This window comes from Tympanuchus pallidicinctus, unplaced genomic scaffold, assembly GCF_026119805.1.
Source record: "Tympanuchus pallidicinctus isolate F22 unplaced genomic scaffold, pur_lepc_1.0 scaffold22, whole genome shotgun sequence".
Lineage (NCBI taxonomy): Eukaryota > Metazoa > Chordata > Aves > Galliformes > Phasianidae > Tympanuchus > Tympanuchus pallidicinctus.
Window position 1 is genome coordinate 40,877,648 of NW_026294739.1, and position 18,953 is coordinate 40,896,600.

Here is an 18,953-nt window from a genome sequence, read left to right on the forward strand (position 1 = left end):
TCCTCCCCCCAGATGCAGGGTGGTGGGGTGAAATCACGGTGCTGTCAGCTGGTGGTTGTGCAGGTTGTCCCTTACAGCTCAGGAGAGAGGGAGGCCAAGAGGAGGCTTGAAAGCTGGCCTGGCTGCTCGCTGATTTGATGGCTCTGGGGCGACCTCGCAGCAGCCCAGCTGAGGGTGTGGATGGGAGCAGTGCCTGGGAGCATCCTCCTTCACCCAATCTGTCACCTCGTGCCTTGCTGACCTGGTTTCTGTGCTCACTCACTGTGCCTTGCTTTACGTCCAGTTTGAGCCCGGCCTTCTGGCGCGGGCGCCTGATCCCAACTGCTGGCAGCTTCCACACTCAGAGGGACTGATCCCTGCCGTGCTACAGCCAAGGTGTCAGAGAGGGGTAAGAAGCACCAGCCATGGCTTTCTCTTCTCTTTGGCTTCTGTGGGAGGAAAAACTAACGACCTCTACTCTTGTCCTCACAAGGCTTCTGGAGCAGGAGGAGCTGCAGCTAAGGAGAAGGCTAGGCTGCTGTTTAACAGAGCAGGACATGGAGAACGTGGAAGAGAGATCAGGGTATTCAGTGATGCTCTTGTATTGCTGCTTAGTGACCTGGAGCCCAAACCTAATGGCAGCCTGAAGGATGCATCTGAGGGTGCTGAGGAAACCACTGTGAGGCCGTGGTCCATCAGCTTTGAAACCTCCTCATTGACCTGAGGAGGTCTGTGATACCTGGAAGAAGATCCTACCTGTCTTCAGGAAGGGTAAGAAGGAAGATTTGGGGAACTACAGTCAGATCACACTCACTTTTGTTCCCGAGAGCCAGTGAGCCTGCTGTCCTGTCGTCCTGGAAAAGCCATAGATTCAGGCAGGACCACCCTGGGCTGGCCATGGCTGCTGCTCTTCCTTTTCCTGAGGTGATGAGGCTCTCAGGAAGGCACAAAGGTACAAAGCTGCCATGCGTTGTGGATGGGCTCTGGAGACAGCCATCCCTGTGTGGGCATTGCTTCCTGCCTTCGCTTTTATGCTGAAGATTTGTTTCAAAAACGCTGCAACCTCGGGTGTCCACAGCACCACGCTGGTGGGGGCTGCTGAGCCAAAGCTGGCAAACGTTGGGCCTGAAGTTCTGCGGCTCTGCTCCATCCAGGAGTGCTTCTATGGTGGAGTCTGCCTGGAGCCTTCCCTGGGAAAGTTTGCATTGCTCCAAACAGGCAGCCCTGCTTTTTGGGGCACCAGCCATGGCTGGCCAGGGGGCACCATAATGTGATGAACAGCAACACCCGTCTACATCAGCAGTCCCTCCAGGTGCCCGACATGAGCAGGATGACTTCTCTGTGCTGGGAGCAGCTCTTCTCACCCTCACCACTCACCTCCATCCGCCGAAGCAGAAACGTGTTCCCAAAACCAGTCTCTCAGTAGGGCAGGAGGACACCAGCGAGCCTCCGAGCTCGAAGGCGCTGCTCACGGCCCCCCTGTGAGCTCAGAGATGCTCTCAGGGTCTCGCTCTCAGGGTGCTGCGTGGGCTGCAGGCTCCGTCGCTCTCATCTCTCATCTCTTGCTGGCTGGGTAAATCTTGCCTGACGGGGCAGGAAGAGGCACCGAGTGCAGCGAGGGGGAGGAGGTGCTGCCAGTCGGTAACCTCAGTGCTTCCTCCCGGCGCTGAGCGGGGGCTGTGCTGGAGGATGCTGCCCTGACCCCGCCGCTCGCCCCGCCATGGCCGTGTCCCCCGGGGGGATCCCCGCCGAGCTGCAAGGTAAGCGATGCTGTGCTCTGTGGGTCACTGGTGGTGCAGGGCCTCCTTGAGCCCACGGCTGCACTGGGGGTGGCAGAGCTGCTTTCAGCTCCTCGTGGCCCACGGCCACATCTTAGGGAGTTCTGAGCAGGTTCGCTCGTTCTTGCCAAGCCTTACTTGTTGAGGATGCTGCTGAGGCCAAAAGTGTCCCCGAAAAGCCAGGCTGCAATCTCAAGGATGTGCTTCTGTGCAGCTCCCACTGGCCATCGGGGTTTGCTGGTGGTGGGGTTCCCGGGTGGACAGGGAGGGCTGCAGAAGGGATGATGCAATGGGGACCTGTATGTGCTGCTTTTGCCCTCCTTGGGTGCTGACCAAGACAGCAGAGTCCCCGTGGACACAGATAGAAACCCACCCCGACGGGATGGGTGTGCAGAGATGGGGCTGGGTGAAACCATGCAGCGCAGGGACGCGGAAATCCAAGTGAGAGCTTTGACAGAGGAGCTGTGGGTGCAGGAGCTCTGCCAGCAGCAGGGCTCAGCGTCACACCACAGCTCTGGCTGCTTTGCATGGGGATGAGCGGTTGTTGCTCACGGTGCTGCCGTCCGCCTCTGAGCAACGGAGGCAAAGATTGCAAACACAACAGGGCCGGCACGTGCAGTGACCGATGCACGCTGTGGCCAAGGGGGTTTCCAAAGGAATGCATGGGCAGAACCCAATTCTGGGTGTCCCACAGGGAGGGCAGGGCTCAGCTAGATGGGATCAGTGTAGGACAGTGTGGTTCTGCATCCCACCGGTGAGCAGGGATGGTTTGGTGGGGTTATGGCCCATCTGGAAGGATGCAATGGGGTGCTGCTGTGGGTCAGGGGAGCTGGATGCCAATGGTATGTGTGCCTTTGGTGCTGCCCACTGGCATGGGGGGGAGAGGATTGCTGTGGGCATGCAGGGCAGCCATACGAGGGTAACTCTGACACCAATCCTTACAGAGGGCATCGCCACCTCCCTGGGGGCAAAGCAGATCCTCCTGCTCAAAAGCGTGCAGCTGCAGGTGAAATCCAAGTACGACGACTTCATTTTGGTAGGTGCAGTCCCGTGCGGTGTCCCTTTGCATTTAGCCTGAAACAGGGCCTAAAATCCACGTGGGGGGAGACTACTGCAGTCTGCATCGTTTGCATCCATCACGCTGATTTCCCCCTATCTAGGTGCTGACACCCTGGCGAGCCTACGTGCTGCTGGCCGTGCTGCCGGTCAGGGTGAGTTCTGAGCTCGGTCAGGAGAGCCCCTGGGCTGCAGTGTGGGGTGGGATGGAGGAAACGGGGGCTGGCATGGGGCAGAGGATGGGTCCCATCCGTCCACGCTGTGCTGCTCCAGCGCTCCCCTCCCGCAGGTGCACAGCAGCTTCAGCTTCCTGGAGGTGAGGGACATCACCGTGCGAGAGCCCAGCGTGGTGAGTGGCACCGCAGGGGGACGCCGTGGGGCTGGGGACAAGCATGGCTGCAGCCCCGGCTGTGACGGCTGCTCCTGCTCGGTGGGGACAAGGTGATAAAGTGTGGCTGGCTTAACCCAGGCGAGGCCAAATTTAGCCAGAGTGTGTTTTAAACCCCGCTAATCCTCTTAGAGCCGGGCGGCGATGCAGCGGGGACGGAGCGCGGAGAGGAGCGGGACGCTCTCCATGGGACGCCTCAGCCAAACGCGGGGCTGCGGTCCCCGTTGGCATCCACTCTACATTTTGCTCTTTAAAACGTTGTCAGAAAGGAGCGTTGCTCGTTAAAGCTTTGTTCCAGCTCTAAATGGGGCTCCTGCCTGGCCCCTAGCAGCAGGCTGCAGATCTGAGCTCGGGGAGAGAGCAGAAAGCCCAGCACCTGTGCTTGGCTCGAGAGCACCGAGCAGCCCGCAGGCGGTCCCAGCAGATCGCCGTGTCTTCCTCCTGCGGCTCAGCCAGCCTGTAATTAAATCAGAGAGAGCGTTGCCATGGGATCTGGGAGGAGCCGAAAGCTAAAAAAAGGCCTGGAAACCCAATTAGAGAAATTCAGGGAGGAAACTTTCATTGGGGGCTGCTCTGTGTAGCAAGGGAGCAGGGGGGTTTCTTGCAGATGAATGGCTGCGGGACCGTGGGCACTAAACCAGCATCATCCCGCAGCTGCTGCAGGTTAAGCACTCTTCCCTCCCTGTTTGGGGCTGCTTTTACACTGAACCTGGGGTTCTGATGCCTTATTCTGGCACATCACGTCATCTTTAACACAGTTCATCCCGTCCACCCAGTGCTCTCAGCCCCAGCCGGTGCAGGCAGAGGGGATGATGAGCAAAGGCGAGTGCCTGGCTGCTGTCGCTGCCGTGCCTGAGGGCTCAGGGACACTGCCAGCATTCCCAGGCATCTCCCATCCTTTGGACACTCTGCAGGTTGCCATAGAAACTGACACATCCTCGTACGCCTTCCGGCTCATGTCCTTCGATGACTTGGAGCAAGTCGTTGTCCACGTCACCATGTCACTTAAGAAGGTCTTTCCAGACTCATCCCCTGGGTAAGGCTCCCCTGCTCCTCAGGGTTGTCATGTAGGCATCCGATGGGTCGTGTCACCTATTTGCTCAGAAAGACCCAAAATATAGGCTGGGTCCTTGCACTAGGAGAAGGCCACACTGATGGAGGCCAAACGAGTGCCCTGTTCCATCCTATCACTCAATCACATTGGGACAAATGTTTCTGGTCACCATCTGAGCTTGACACAGGGCTCATAGCTGGTGGGGATGCCCTGCCAGCCCCCCAACATGCCCTCCTGCCCTTCCCCAGGACGTTGCTCAAGAACTCACCCCCCAACCTGTACGAAAGGATCCGGATGGTCACAGATTCGCTGGAAGAAATGCTGCAGAGCAACCAGGGGCCCTGTGGTAAGCACACAGCCCGTCCCATGGGGCAGCAAAAAAGGGACAGGGCATGCAAGGATGGAGAGCCAGGGTGCCACCCTCCCCATCAACGCAGCTACGGACCAGGCAGGATGCTCTGATCCAGCTGAAGAGGGACAGGAGGGCCCTGCCTTCCTTCTGCTTTCTGCCCATCTCAGGGGTCCTTTGCGTGTTTCCTTGGGAAGCACTGCTTGCAATGCTGCCTTCTCTTTGCAGGTGGCTTTTCGGAGACGTACGCTGCGTTATGTGATTACAATGGCTTTGCCTTCCGTGAGGAGATCCAGTGGGTGAGCCTCCCCCCACCACAGAGCATCCCAACGTGCTGGGGGGGCAGGGGAATGGGGTGAGATGGGATCCTCCTGGGTTCCTTGCAGGGCTGGGTACATCCCAGCATCTCCATGGAGAGCAATCCATGGGACAGCTGTGCAGGGACCAGTGCAGGTCAATAGGGTGCCCACAAGATGGATGCCCCATCCTTGGAGACAGCTGAGGTCAAGCTGAACCCTTGTCCTGGTGCACATTGACCACCCCGAGTCCCCATTTCCACCACAGCGATTCCTATTTCCCTCTGGCTTCTTCTGGCCAATATCCAGGACCAGGGAGCCACCAAGCAGTGGTGAAGGTTCCCATCCGCTTGGGACACGTGCCTTAAGTCTCAGGGGACATCTGTGTCTGTGGGGCACTGAAGGTGCAGGAGTGGCACTGAGCCCCTTCTGTACGTCTGTCCCTTGAGCAGGACGTGGACAACATCTACCACGGCCAAGACTGCCGGGAGTTCAACCTGCTGGACTTCAGCCACCTGGAGAGCAGGTGAGTCCCTCTGCAGCACCGCCTCGTCCCCATCCTCAGCACCCACGGCAGGGCTTGCTGGTGTCACGCCTCAAAGCTTCGTGCTTCAAGGAGAACGCATCTGCAACCTCTGCTTGCTTCCTCTGAGCCCACGCAGCCTGCAGCCCCGTCCCATGGGGCAGGAGGCCGGGCAGCCTTCGCTTTGAGCCCTTATGTGAGCCTGGCAGCCCTGCGCTGAGGTGTGAGCTGAAGGCTTGCACCACTCAGGCGTTTCCCTATGCAAAGCATCAGGCTCTGCTCACAGATGTGAAGCTCTGCGTGAGCCCTGCCACCTGCCCCCGTCTCTGCTCTCACGTGGGTCGGAGCCACGTGCTTGGGGATGGACGTGGGGGGCTGCAGCACTCTGTCACCCCACAGGGACGTGGCGCTCAGCGTGGCCGCCTTGTCCTTCAACCTGTGGTTCACAAAGCTCTCCTGCAAGGACTTCAGGCTGGTGAGTGTCTGCGTGGGGAGCTGGTCTGCCCTCAGGGCTGGGAACTGAGCAGCTTTGTGCCCTTGCAGAACCAGGAGATCGCCGAGCAGCTGCTCTACATGCTGAGCAAGTCGGTGATGCTGGAGGAGCTGGTGCTGGAGAACAGTGGGCTGAGGGGGTAAGGGGAGTCCTCACCTCCGCAGTGCAGCCTGGGCACCTCGATACAGAGACATGCAGTTGTTAGAGAGCCTCCAGAGGAGGGCTGTGAGATGGGGAGGGGTCTGAGGGCGCTGCGTGTGAGGAGAGCTGAGGGCTCTGGGTCTGTTTGGCGCAGAGCAGAGGAAGATGAGGGGAGGTCTCTTGGTGACCTACAGCCCTGCACAGGGATTGGATGCCCCATCCCCTGCCCTCAGAAGGCTCCGTTATTGATTGGTAATTCTGTGGGGTGGGTGTCCTCCTCTCCACAGTGACTTTGCTCAAAGGATGGCTCAGGCCCTCAGCAGACATCCTGAGTCTGTCCTGCACACCATCAACCTCGCTGGCAACCAGCTGGAAGACAGAGGTACTCCATGGGGTGAACCCAAGCCCACACAAGCTGTGGTTTGATCCCACATCCCAGCCCTTCACCCGTCATAGAGTGGTTTGAGTTGGAAGGGACCTTAAAGGCCAGCTGGTCCCACTCCCTGCACTGAGGGGGTCACCCACAGCTCCATCAGTGCTCAGAGCCGTGCAGCCTGACCTTGGCTGTCTGCAGGGATGGGGAAGCACTCTGGGCAACCCTTTGCCCATGGTGGTACCCACAGTGTCCAACTTCCACATGATGTGGGTGCTTGCTTGTGCTGGCAGGCACTGAGGGCTTGTTCTGTTCTCCCCAGGGATCATTGCTTTCAGCCGGCTCTTTGAGGAGAGACCCAGGGGCCTGCAGAGCCTCAACTTGGCCAGGACAATGCTTACTGCTAAAGGTACAGCCAAGCAGAACTCCTGGGGAGGCTCTGAGGAGCCTTGTGAGGATGTGATGATGTGGGATGCCATGTCCTACTGCCCGAACCCATCTCTCCCTCCACCCAAGCAGGGATGAGCGCGCTGTGCCAGGCACTCGCAGCCAACGAAGCCATCAGCTCCTCTCTCCGGCACATGGACCTCTCAGGGAACCCTGGCAGCCTGGCCGTGGAGGACACCAGTGTGAGCATGGGGTGGGAGATGCCACCAGGAGCAAGGAAGCACCTGGGACCATCAGTGCTGGGGTTGTTGGGGTGGAAAGCGTGGTCCTGGGTGATGCTGACCTTCTCTCTTCCAGAGCTTGCAGAGCCTCCTGGGCCGGTGCAGCTCGCTCACACACCTCAGCCTGGCTGCCACTGACTGCTCTCTGGACACCGTGAGTCCAAATCCCGTGCTGTGGCCTCATGGAGAAGCTTGGAGCTGATTGTCTCCATGGGGGTTCATCGCCACTCTTCCCTTTCTGGTCCATTTTGGGGTTGTACTCTGTCTGACTTCTCCTTGATGCCATTCTGCAGCTCTTTGGGGCACTGGTCCATGGATGCTGTGCCAGCCTGGTCCATCTGGATCTCTCCAAAAATGTGTACTCACACCGGTGAGCCCTGGGCCAGGGGCGGAGTGGGGAGCCAGTGATGGCAGATGATGCCATTCTGTGTCCTTCCTTTCCAGAAGGGTGAAAACCATCTCTCCTAGTGTCAAGCAGTTCTTCAGTCAGGCCTGTGCACTCAGGCACATCTCCATGGCGGGGACCAAGCTGCCTCCAGATGCTGTCAGGTATGGGGTGGGATTGGAATTGGGATCTGCTGGTGGGGGGTGGATGAATTTGGGGTGGACGCTGGTCCTGGTGATCACACTTGGAGTTTTTCAGGGATGATGGATGGGGCCGTGAGGGGCAGAGCCTGTGTTGCTCACATTGAGGGTGGCTTTGGTGACTTTTCAGGGCTATGCTGCAAGGACTGGCGTACAACAGCCACATCAGCGACCTGCACCTGGATCTTAGCAGCTGCGAGGTGAGGGCAAACACCCATGGGTGCCATAGGTCCGTGCCCTGCACACCATGGGGCCAGGTGACCGTCCCGACGGCAGCCTCTCATTCTCAGGGCTCCCCTTGTACTGACGTCTTGCTGTTTGTTCCAAGCTGAGGTCGGCAGGAGCTCAGGTCATCCAGGACCTCATTCCCGATGCCACTGCCATCAGTGACCTGGATCTGTCTGACAACGGTGGGTTGCCCTTTCCTCACCCAAGTTGTCCGGCCTCGGGCTGCTCCTCAGCTTGTAGAAGATGGGTCCCAGCAGGCCCCTCACCCCCAGAGCTGCACGCCTATTTCAAAGGCTTGCTGCCCTCACAAACTCTCCAGCCAAGATGTAATTACAGGCCCTGTGAAGCCATGTATCCCTCTGGCTGTCTGTGCCCACAGGCTTTGACTCTGATATGGTGACGCTGGTGCTGTCCATTGGCAGAAGCAAGTCCATCCGGCACGTCTCTTTGGGAAAAAACTTCAACATCAAATCCAAGTGAGTGCAACCTGCAGTGCTTTGTCCCCGGGCTGAGATCTCCTCTGCCACCATGCGTCCATCTCAGGTCTCCATCCTCATCCGGGCCCTGGGCTGGTGGGGAATGTCAGTCATCCCCTACCCATCCCTTGGAAACACAACGGGAAGCCCAATCCCTGTAGGACCACATCTTCACCCAGCGTGGGCAGGAGGAGAAGGGCTGGCTCTGCTGACTGACCCAGCACCCGTGGGTGCATGCATTACCTCCTGCCTCCCCCACAGGGATGGGCTGCTGGACGTCCTGCACCGCATCGTCCAGCTGACCCAGGAGGATGACTGTGTGAGTACAGCGTGTCCCAACCACCCCCCGTGTCCTGTCCTCAGTTTCCAAGCAACATCCATCCCAGGTGCACCCAGCATGCCGGCCGGGCTCCGTCGAGCATGGGGTGGGAGCGTTGATCCCTCTCTTCCACCACCGTCTGAGCTTTGCTTTTCTCTTCCTCCATCCAAAGCAGATGCTCAGATGGAGAAGCGAAAGCTTCTGTTTGGAAGGTGGGAGAGGGGAGCAGGAGAGCCTGTGCCTGCCTGAAGGCGCAGAGGAAACGCATGGTGTGACCTGGCTGTCATCCAGCTTCCCACAGCCGCCTCTTTCCTCCTCCCTGCCAGGCACTTGGGCTCAATCCTCAGCGCATCCTGAGCACTCATTGCTCTCGGGTGTTGGCGTGTGCTTTTTGGATGCTGGCGTAACGTGGGCTGCTATGGCAGCCAGCAGCCTGCACAGGGCAGGGATGATCACCCAGGTGCGCTGTGACTGTGACGGCCACGTTTCCCTTCCTGTTCCCCCACTCAGCCCCTCCAGTCCCTGTCTGTGGCCGAGTCACGCCTCAAGCTGGGCACCAACGTCCTGCTGAGCGCCCTGGGCAGCAACACCAGCCTGACCACACTGGACATCAGCGGCAACGCCATGGGGGACACCGGTGCCAAGATGTTGGCCAAGGCTCTGCAGATCAATACGAAGCTCAGGTAGCAGCAGGGCTATGCATACCTCCTCCTTTGGTCTGCTTTGCACGGTGGTGGCTGTGGTTGAGATGCCAAAGCCAGTGGAGGATGCTCCTTGTGACCACAGACCTGGCCCTGCACAGTTCCTGGCCGGTGGGCAGGAGCTGTGGCCAGATCTTTGTTTTGTACCAGCCAGCTGGTGGTGCTGGTGACAAATATGGTGACACGCAAAGGGTAGAAGAGCAGCTGAATAGCATCCCTACATAGTGGCCCTGCACCATCGTGTGCCAGCTTTTTGCTTCTGCACAGCCCAGCAGGCTACAGCTAGACTCATGCAGTTACTGTCCCACTCTGCTCTGTCATTCAGTTCCTAAAATGTCACTTTTGGACTAAATCCTGCATGCAGAGAGACAGCAGCTGCAAGTGAGAGGTCACGTGCAAGGCTGATGTCCTGCTTGCCAGGCTCATTCCTGTCCTCTTCTCAGGACCGTGGTGTGGGACAGGAACAACACCACTGCCCTCGGACTCCTGGAGGTGGCTCAGGCTTTGGAGAGGTAAGGATGGAGCAGCGTGGTTCTCCCGGCCAGCTGCCACCGTGCACCAGGATGTCACTGTCCCCAGGGGCTCTTGTCTCCAAAAGCATCACACGAAGTACCAGCGGGTTGTGTGCAGTGATGGTGGCATCCAGAGCTCTGGGGCTGGTTGGGATCCAGCTTTCCTAGGACCCGCAGGGGATTGTGTCCCAGCGGGCTGCCCTGCTGGGGTCCATGCCCTCCACTCACCCCACCTCTGTCTGGCAGGAACTACACCCTCAAATCCATGCCCTTGCCAATGAGCGACGTGGCACAGGCGTACCGGAGCAACCCCGAGAGGACAGAGGAGGCGGTGCACAAGGTGGGACAGAGGGTTGGGGTGGGGACCAGGGCTTGGGTTTGGCTGCTCACGGCCACCTGCACTCCGCAGCTCCAGTCCTGCTTGGCGAGGAACCAGACGCGGCGCGCCCTGCCCACGCAGACCTTCCGGCTGCAGCAGGGCATCCTGACCTCCTCCTCTGAACAGGTGAGCGTTGCCCCATCCGCCATCCTCCATCACCCTCAACGTTCCCTCGTCTCCACCACACGCTCCTCTGGGAGGCAATGGGGACTGGCTGGTGATACGGCTCCTCTGCGCTGCAGATGGTGAATGAGATCTGCTCGAGTGTGCAGAAACACGTCGACATCCTGAGCTCCTGCCCGGGCAGGGAGATGGAGGCAGACATCCTCCGTGCTGAGGAAGCCATCAGGAATGCTAACCTGGCCGTCAGTGTGAGTCTGCATGAGGACAACGAGAAAACGCTTGGCCTGTGGGATTTACATTCATATCAAAGTGGTTTATTGATTCACTGATGGCATAATTAACTGGCAGCCAGTGCCTATTGCTATCGTCAGCACAACGGCTGTGTGTGAGCGAGTGCTTGCAAAATGTTTGGGAAGAGCTACAGAATTTTGAACTTCCCTCTGTAACAAGTCCTCAAACCCTCACCTGCATACAATGATAAGATGCTTTAGGCTGGAAGGGATCTTGAAGATCATCCAGTTCCAACCTGCTGCCTTAGGCAGAGTTGCCAGCCACTAGATTGAGCTGCCAAGAGTTCCATCCAACGCATCTCCTGTCCTTGCTTCTGGGGCTGTAGGGAGATAAAGCAGGACAGCACCAATGGAAACCCCAACAGATCACCTGCCAACGCTTTTCCATGGGTGTATGCTTCCCAAGGCCAAGCAGAGCCAGGGTGCCATGGGACGGATGACTCATGGGTTCTCCCTCCTCACCACAGATCTTGCCCATGTTGTACGAAGCAGGGAATGCCCCACACCAGAGCGGCAAGCTGCAGCACAAGCTGGAGTGCCTGGTGGAAGAAGCATCGCAGACCTGCAGCAGGGAAATCCAGGTGGGAACACGTGGGGAGATGCTGGGCTGGGATGCTCATCCACCCAGTACAAAGATCCAAGGACCACGTCCCTTTTTACCACCTCCACCACATCCACGGCTTCTCCTGGAGTAAGAAGGAGAACACAGCTCCTGTTGAGCTGCCCCAAACGCCCCTTTCCTCCCCAGGCCATCATGCAGGCGGTGCTGGACGCGGCGCACAACCTGTGCCCCCCCATAGTGCAGAAGAGCGGGGCGAGGGACCAGCTGGTCAACGCCATGTCGGAGCGCATCCACCTCCAGGAGCACCTCAACCTCAGCGCCATCCTGGACCAGATGGTCACCGACGTCTTCAGCAGGCTGAAGTATGGGTGTTGTGCCTTTGGTTGGCACGCTGGGGATGGGGACTGGAGAAACTCCAACAACGTGATGCTCCGTCCTTGGATCTGGTTTGGGGTTTGGCCACGGGGTGATGTTCCTGCTGGAGCGTCGTGGCGGGAGGGCTGTGGGCTCCATCTCGCCTTGCTGCATGGGGTCCTGTGGCATCCCTGACACATCTCTCCCTGCTCCCAGTGAGATCAAGCTGTCCGTCACCGCTGCCGTGGCCGACTGCATCGTGGATGCTGTCCTGGGAGATCTGATGGCTGCCCAGTGCAAGCTGGTGAGTGCCCATGTGTCCCCATGGGGAAGATGTGGCACGGGGGGCTCTGAGCAGGCACCACCCGAGCACGATGAGCATTGATTTGCTATCCACAAAGCGAAATGATCCCCACCAGGCTGCGGATCCTCCAGGGTCATCTTCTCCCAGCGTGGCTGCAGCAGAGTTAAGGTTTCATGGCTCCTCCACACCCCATGGAGAAGCGTGCTGGGTGTAGGATGGACCCGGCACCTGGGCCAGGAGCACCCGAGCTCTGCAGCCAGCTAATCAGCCCTAAATCCCCCGCAAATCCCAGCCGCGGGCAGGGAGCAGAGCAGCACTGCAGCCAGAGGGATAATTTAAGCGCTTCCTAATGGTTTTAGGCAGAGAGCCTCCCCACGCATGGGCCGGACCTCCTGGAGCCTGCTGAGGACGATGCTGCTGCGCCGGCACGGGGCAGGAACCCCTCTGAGCTCAACGAGAGAGGCTTCACAACAGAGGAGGTAGGGCTCCGTCCCAGTGACCCCGCTGCTGCATGACAGTGCCCACGGGCTTTTATCCGCCTTAGGGGATGATGCTAGGCTTAGAGTCGCTGCCTCTGCAGGCTCAGGCAGCCTGTGGCACCTGGGGCGCATCCCTGCCATGTCCCACGCTGCTCCCATCCCTCCTGGCACCCATAGCACGTAGGTGACGTGGGGTCTGGCACTTTGGCCATGTGGGTGGGTTATTTGGGTTCCTGGGATGAGCTGGGCCAGTGCAAAGGGTGCAGCCTTGGGGGTGGAGGGGTGATTATGGGGCAGAGGTGGCCGAGTCCCATCATGCCAGCAGGGTGCTGGATGATCCGTGATGATGGATGACCCGTGGTGGTGATGGGTGATCCATGAACGATGGATGATCTGTGGTGATGCTCAGAGGGCTGGAGCACCTCTCCTATGAAGAAAGGATGAGGGGTTGGGCTGTTTAGCTTGGAGTAGAGAAGGCTCTGGGAGACCTCACAGCAGCCTTCCTGTACTTGAGGGAAGCCTACAAGCGGGAAGGGATCCAATCTTCTACAGGGCCTGATAGTGATAGAACAAGAGAAGATGGCTTTAAACTAACAGAAGGGAGATACAGATTAGATGTCAGGAGGAAATCCTTCACTCAGAGGGCAGTGAGGCACTGGCATTACTACCCAGAGCTTTGTGTGCCCATGCCTGGAGGTGCCCCAGGACATGGATGGGCTCTGGGCAGCCTGAGTTGGGGGCAGGGGGCAGCCAGCCCTCCCCAGCAGGGAGTTGGAGCATAATGGGCTTTAAAGGTTCCTTCCAACCTCAGACATTTGATGACTGATTCTATGATGAACATCATGGCGATGGAACACAGCCATCTCCCCAAACCACACGTCCCCCGTGGCCTCCTTGGCTGTCCCCACACCAATGGTGACTGCAAACCACTACAGGCTCCCTCCTCCCTTGTGTCCTTGCAGTACAAGATGGCCCTGCGGAGGAAAAACAAACACTTCAGGAGCATTCGGCCCACGCTGACTGTGAGAAGTAAGGGCGCAGCGCAGGGGGCTCACACCATTAACTTGGGGTGCCATGGTGCTGCAATGCCTGGCTGACTCAGTGTGGGAGGATGCCCTGAGCTCCCTTCCAGGGATGCTGGCAGGAGTGGGAGGTTTGAGGACGTCTCGGGAGGCGTCCGTGTCTCCATTTGGGTCACAGGGATTGCATCCAGGGGGCTTTGCATGGAGGGGGGGGTCGCCCATGGGTGGGTGCTGCAGGGTGCTGAGCTGTGCTGGCATATTTTGTGGGGTACAACCAGCTGCCAGGCGTGGGCTGGCTGGGGGCAGCTGGAGCATGGCAGGACCTTGGATGGGAGATGCTGGAGAAAGCACACGGCCTTTGGGTGACATTGGGTGCTGTGGTGCCTGCTGGAGTTCCCTAAAGCCTTGCATGCACATGGACCCCCAACATCCCAAATAACCCATATTGAGAGCGCTGGGAGAGCACATGGAAGGGAGGCAGACCCAAAGCAAGCCTACCGGCCGCGACCCAGCCCTCTCCCCCAAACCCTAACCAGGCATCAGAGAAAAACATCGGGATCTGGCAGCCGCCGCCGCCGCCTGCTCTGTGGGCATCGCTGCAAGGGTCCCTGAGCATCCCTCCCTCCCTCCCCCTGCATCCCTGGGGGACCGCGCAGCGCCGTCGGCGTGGCAGCAGGATCCATCCCGGCTGCGCTGCACAGCTGACGCGCAATCTCTCCCCGCCGTCAGCAGCGCCGCGGCCGCGCGTTCCCCCCTCCCCACCGGTGGGCTTCTCGCCCTTCGCCAGGTCTCTCGGAGCTGGAGCTGCCGGCAGCCGGGAAGGCTCGTCCCGCTCCCACAAAGGATGCCGAGCCCTCCGCCGGCGCGCATCCCGGCACGCCGCCCGCCCAAGCCCTCATGGACCTGCCGACCGCCGGGGAGAGGCTGGAGCACTGCACCAAAGCCAGGCCCAGGCCCAACCGCCGGCACAAGCAGCCGCCCAGCAAGCCCACCGTAAGCATCGCCGCCGGGTCTTATTCCTGAGCGCTGGAGGGGGGGGGAAGGTGGATGGGTGCCGGGTTGTTTTATTGTGATTATTATTTTCTCTCGTCGTGCTGATGGAGGGAGGTGGGATGCATCTGCTTTATTATTCTGTGCGTTGTGTGCCGGAGCTCAGAGGACGGGTCGGGGGCTCGGGCACTCGCCCCTTGTTTATGAATCAGCGATGCAGAACTGCAGGAGGTGGGGCAGAGGCAGGGAAGAAGCCAGGGGCTGCGTCTCCCTCCATCCTTCTCCTCTGAACGTGCTCCTGTGTCTCAGGAATGAGCAGCAAAATGCAGCCCTACGCTGGGCTGGTGCTGGGGCTCGGCTCTGCCAACCCCAAAAGGCTGGGATGTGCTGGGCAGGTGCTGCCTGCAGCAGTCCCCTTCTCCTCCAGCTGGGCTTGAAGCAAAATGCAACTTTTGGGTGCTCTGGGGGGGAGGCTGTCAGCCAGCCGGGTGCTGCCCCAGCAGCTCTGCCACCCTCTGGTGGGTGTTTCGTCACGCAAGAGGAACAGGGAAGGGATGTTTGGGGCACCCAAAGCCCACGAGGCAGTCGGTGGAAGCAGGATTGGATCCCAATGACACCAGCTTGTGCCCTCAGCACTGAGATGCAGCAGTATCTGGCCACCCACCAGAAACAGCCTGGCCACAGCCTCTGGTGTCAGAGGAGGAAGGGGAGGCACAAATCCAGTCACAAAGAGAAGGCGCTGGGGATTGAGGCCACTGATGGAGAAGTGCCTTCTTCTGATCAAGAAATGCCACCAATGCTGTGCCACATGCTGGGGGCAGACCTTCCTCCACGGACAAATTCCTTGCCCTGGCACGGAGGTGGTGACCTCATCTCCAGGGTCTCCCCCACCACCAGCTCCATTGCCTGCTGGGGACAGGGATGTCCCTTTCTTGGGGCATACACCCCTGCCAAAGGCTTCCTTTCTGTGGGTCTGGGGTCAGAGACCTGGCAAGGCTTTGGGAGAGCTTGGAACTGGCATGCAGCCTGGTCACAATATGATGGGGCTTTCTGATAGTGGGTTCCAGCACCTATCCTGCACCAACACCCAGTGAATCTCCTTGGGAGCTGGTGGCTCTTCAGGGGGTAGATGTGGCACTGAGGGACGTAGGGGGATGGGTTGAGGTTGGACTTGATAGCCTTAGCCTTAATGATTCTATGATCTTGGTGCACTGGGGTTTTTTTGGCTGATGTCAGAGCTCAAAGACCCCACCTGTGGCTGAAGGCAGTGCCTGCCTGCAGGTACAGCCTGTGGCCCATGAGAACAGTGAGGACAGGAGCATCACCCGCGTGGATGAGGGCCTGGAGGACTTCTTCACCAAGAGGCTCATCACCGAGGAGCTGCCGTAAGCCGTGGGGGTGGCTGCAGCCCTCAGCTGGGTCCCAGCACGCATCCATCCCTGTGCATGGTGCCCCTGCAGGCCATGCTCTGGGCTGTCTTCACCCGCTGTGCTGGCTGAGTGCTGAAGAGGTGCTGGGGAAATGGCACATCGTGCTCCAGGCACCCAGTGGGGCAGAGCTGGTGTCCCCATGGGGGTGTTTGCATGGGCACAGGGGTTGGGAAAGGCTGCGGTGGTGGCATCTGGAGGTGGTGATGGGTGGTGGCTCTTGGTGGTGGTGGCACCTGGCGAGAATGGCCAGAGCAAGGATCCATGGTCTGGGGGGTATTAGGGAAAACACAGCCCTGTGCTGACCTTCCCTATGCTTCTTCCAGCAGCCCCACAGTGCTGGAGAGCGGCCCAGGCTCAGCCCCTCTGGTGTCCTCCAGCTCTCGCACCCTCAAGAAGAAAATTGGGAATTTTTTTGCTTTCAAGAAGCCCAAATCCAGCCGGAGCTCACGGTGTGAAAAGGAGCCCGAGGGCGGTGCGGCGGCCCCCAGGAGCAGGCGGTCGATGCTCAGTGACATTTTACGGGCTCCCAGCAAGGCGGGCGAGCCGGGCAAGGCTCTGAGCAAATCTGAGGAGGGGGCACTCAGCACCGAGCCTGAGCACAGCCAGACCCCTGAGGCTGCCCGCAGGATCAGGCCCAAGTACTCAAGGGAGGGCAAATCCCAGTCCCTCATCCTACTGCCTGGGGAGGATGAGGAGGCACTGGGGGTCAGGCAGGACAAGGTAAGCATCGCTCCAGCCAGCCCCAAAACGTCCTCTTGGATGACTGTCACTGGGCCAGGTGCTGTTTCTATCATGAGTGGTGGTGGAGGGACATTGGATGACCCTTTGATTGCTCTTGGTGCTGTTGCCACCAAGGGTGGTGGTGGTGGTGGGATAGGGTGGGGGCTTGAGGACCCTTGAGCAGTACCTGGTGCCCCTGGCACCCCCAATAGACCTGTGCACCCCTTGTCCTGCCAACATCCTTCTGCCCTACAGAAGAGACACCTGGAGAAGAGCGATGGGGAGCTGCCCAACTCCTTCGAGCAGCGCGTCCACATCATGCTGCACCGCATGGGTGTCACCAAGGGCCTGGTCACCGAGAGCAAGAAGCAGCAGGTGAGGCTGGAGCTTCTTGTGGGCAGAGCCTGCACCCACATGGGTGGTAGAGGTGGGGGTCCCATGGGGCAGATGACACAGAGCAGTGCTGTCACTGCTCGCAGCCACTTGTCCCATCACTTGGCCCCTACAGCGGGGACCACCTCTTGGGCTCCTGTGCACTGTGTCGGTCTGTGCATCCCTGCCATACCCTCTAGCTGTCACCATTTCTCTTTTTCATAGCAGAGCAAAGACAGCGAGATCAAGAAGGCCGGTTCAGATGGTGAGGGGCCTTCTTCCATCCCCGGGGGCCACCCTGAGGATCCTCACACGCGTGCCCTGGGTTGGCTACGGGGTGATGAGCTCCACACCCTGAAGCCACTGGCCTGCATTTGCAGGGGACATCGTGGACAGCTCTGCGGACTCCCCACCGTCCCTGAAGGCTCGCACGCACTCCGTGTCCACAGGTACGTGGGGCAGCAGCTGGAAAGGGCAAGGTGAGGATGCCCAACCCAAGAGCCGTCACCCCGCCGTGGATCCATCCATTGGGGTCGCAGGGCTGTGCACTCATGCTCTGCCCCACAGATGCATCCCTGCGGGGTCCATCGGAGCCCAGCCTGGCCTGGAAGGCGTTGGGGCGGCAGCTGAACGCCGAGCTGACAGGTCTGGGCCGCGAGCAGCTCCGGCGTTGCTCAGCCAACCCCGAGCAGAGCGGGCAGCCGGCGTGCCGCGAGGCCTGGAGCAGCAGCCTGCCACGGCCAGGCAGGAGCCCCGCTGGGGAGCCAACCGCCGGCACCGCGCCGCCCGCATCGCCCTGCTCCGCTGCTGAAGGTACCCAAAGCACCACCGAGCCTCGGTGGCCGCCGTCAGCCCCCGCTTTGCCCTCTGACGCCGTCTCTCATTGCAGACAACCGCCTGACGCCGCGGCTGGCCGTGCTGGGCGCCCGCCGGGCTGTCTCGGTCCACGAGGAGCAGCTCAGGGAGCCAGAGTGCCTGGCGGAGCTGGGAAGTGAGTGAGAAACACGGCCTTCGTGCCTCGCACCTCCCGTCGTCCCCATGCTTTAACCGCCCGCTTGTGTTCCCCCAGCTGCCACGATCCCCCTCCGTCTGCGGCGGTCGCCTGTGCTGAAACGCAGACCGGAGGCGAGCGGTGAGCCGAGGCCGGCGGCGGAGGCAGGAGGTGAGGAACGGGGCGGGCAGCCAGAGCTCCCTGTGCTGAGCCAAGGCTGCGCTCAGCCCGGCCTTTGTGGTTTTGCAGGCACCGCAGCGCAGGAGCGGCTGTGGGCTGCGCCGGATGAGACACGGACAGCAAGCAGCGCGTCGCACGGGGAGCGGCCGCCAGCTGCAGCACAGACTGTTGTGTGTGCACAAGACTCAGCCGTAGACCAAAGAAGCCCTGTGCAGGGCCTCGGGGAGCCGGCCCTGGGACAGTGAGCCCCTGCATGCCGCCGCACTGTTCCCAATAAAACCCTGCAAGCGAGCGCACGGTGATGGGGTGATGAGCAATGGGGATGTAGGGCCGCTCGGCGCCCTGCGTCCGGGCAGCCTCACCGTCTCCTCGTGAAGGAAGCAGCCCAAGGGCATCGGCACAGAAGGACTGGGGCTGTCGGGCTGGACTCCGGCCGGGCACAGAGCTGCAGCCCCAGAGCCCCCACGAAGGGCGGAGGAGCACAGAGCACCGTGCCCATCTCCGGCCCATGGGCACAGGCCGCTGTGCTGCAGGTGGTGGCACGGTTAGGACAGCTGCCCCTCCAGCACCCCGAGGCCCACGGATCTCGCAGCATGACCTCCAACCATCACCTTTTCAACCACTGCCCTGCCGCTCCCAGCCGCCACCAGCATCACCCCAAACCCCACTTTGGCTTTCTCCCGTGGCAACCGCGAGCAGATCATCTCCCCTCCACCTCGGGACCAAATGCATTCCCTGCACCGATGTTTACGACACAGAAGCAAGATGCTTGGTTGGTTTTTGGGTTTTTTTTTTGGTTTGTTCCCCCTCCCCCTTCCCCCCCTGCCTTTTTTTTTTT

The 18,953-nt window shown here is 60.0% G+C and overlaps 1 protein-coding gene across 2 annotated transcripts; it reads left to right on the forward strand.

Annotated features, from left to right (window-relative positions):
* The first annotated feature begins 1,601 nt into the window (after positions 1–1,601).
* Positions 1,602–18,949, forward strand: CARMIL2 (capping protein regulator and myosin 1 linker 2). Of its 2 annotated transcripts, none has more exons than XM_052685383.1 (40): positions 1,602–1,739; positions 2,702–2,793; positions 2,918–2,968; positions 3,103–3,162; positions 4,116–4,237; positions 4,504–4,601; positions 4,833–4,903; positions 5,353–5,426; positions 5,823–5,898; positions 5,967–6,055; positions 6,345–6,439; positions 6,753–6,839; positions 6,950–7,059; positions 7,175–7,252; positions 7,392–7,468; positions 7,543–7,647; positions 7,814–7,883; positions 8,012–8,093; positions 8,291–8,387; positions 8,649–8,706; positions 9,217–9,389; positions 9,851–9,919; positions 10,166–10,259; positions 10,329–10,424; positions 10,541–10,669; positions 11,179–11,292; positions 11,460–11,635; positions 11,844–11,931; positions 12,291–12,410; positions 13,373–13,439; positions 14,220–14,425; positions 15,704–15,807; positions 16,179–16,572; positions 16,828–16,947; positions 17,173–17,209; positions 17,325–17,393; positions 17,512–17,757; positions 17,834–17,935; positions 18,014–18,106; positions 18,185–18,949. In XM_052685383.1, exons 1-40 carry the CDS (start codon positions 1,700–1,702, stop codon positions 18,358–18,360), a joined length of 4,305 nt encoding a protein of 1,434 aa, XP_052541343.1. In that variant the 5' UTR covers positions 1,602–1,699; the 3' UTR covers positions 18,361–18,949. The 2 variants fall into 2 exon arrangements, with proteins under 2 accessions (XP_052541343.1, XP_052541342.1); XM_052685382.1 differs by having other exon boundaries at positions 1,603–1,739; positions 16,176–16,572.
* The last annotated feature ends 4 nt before the right edge of the window (positions 18,950–18,953 follow it).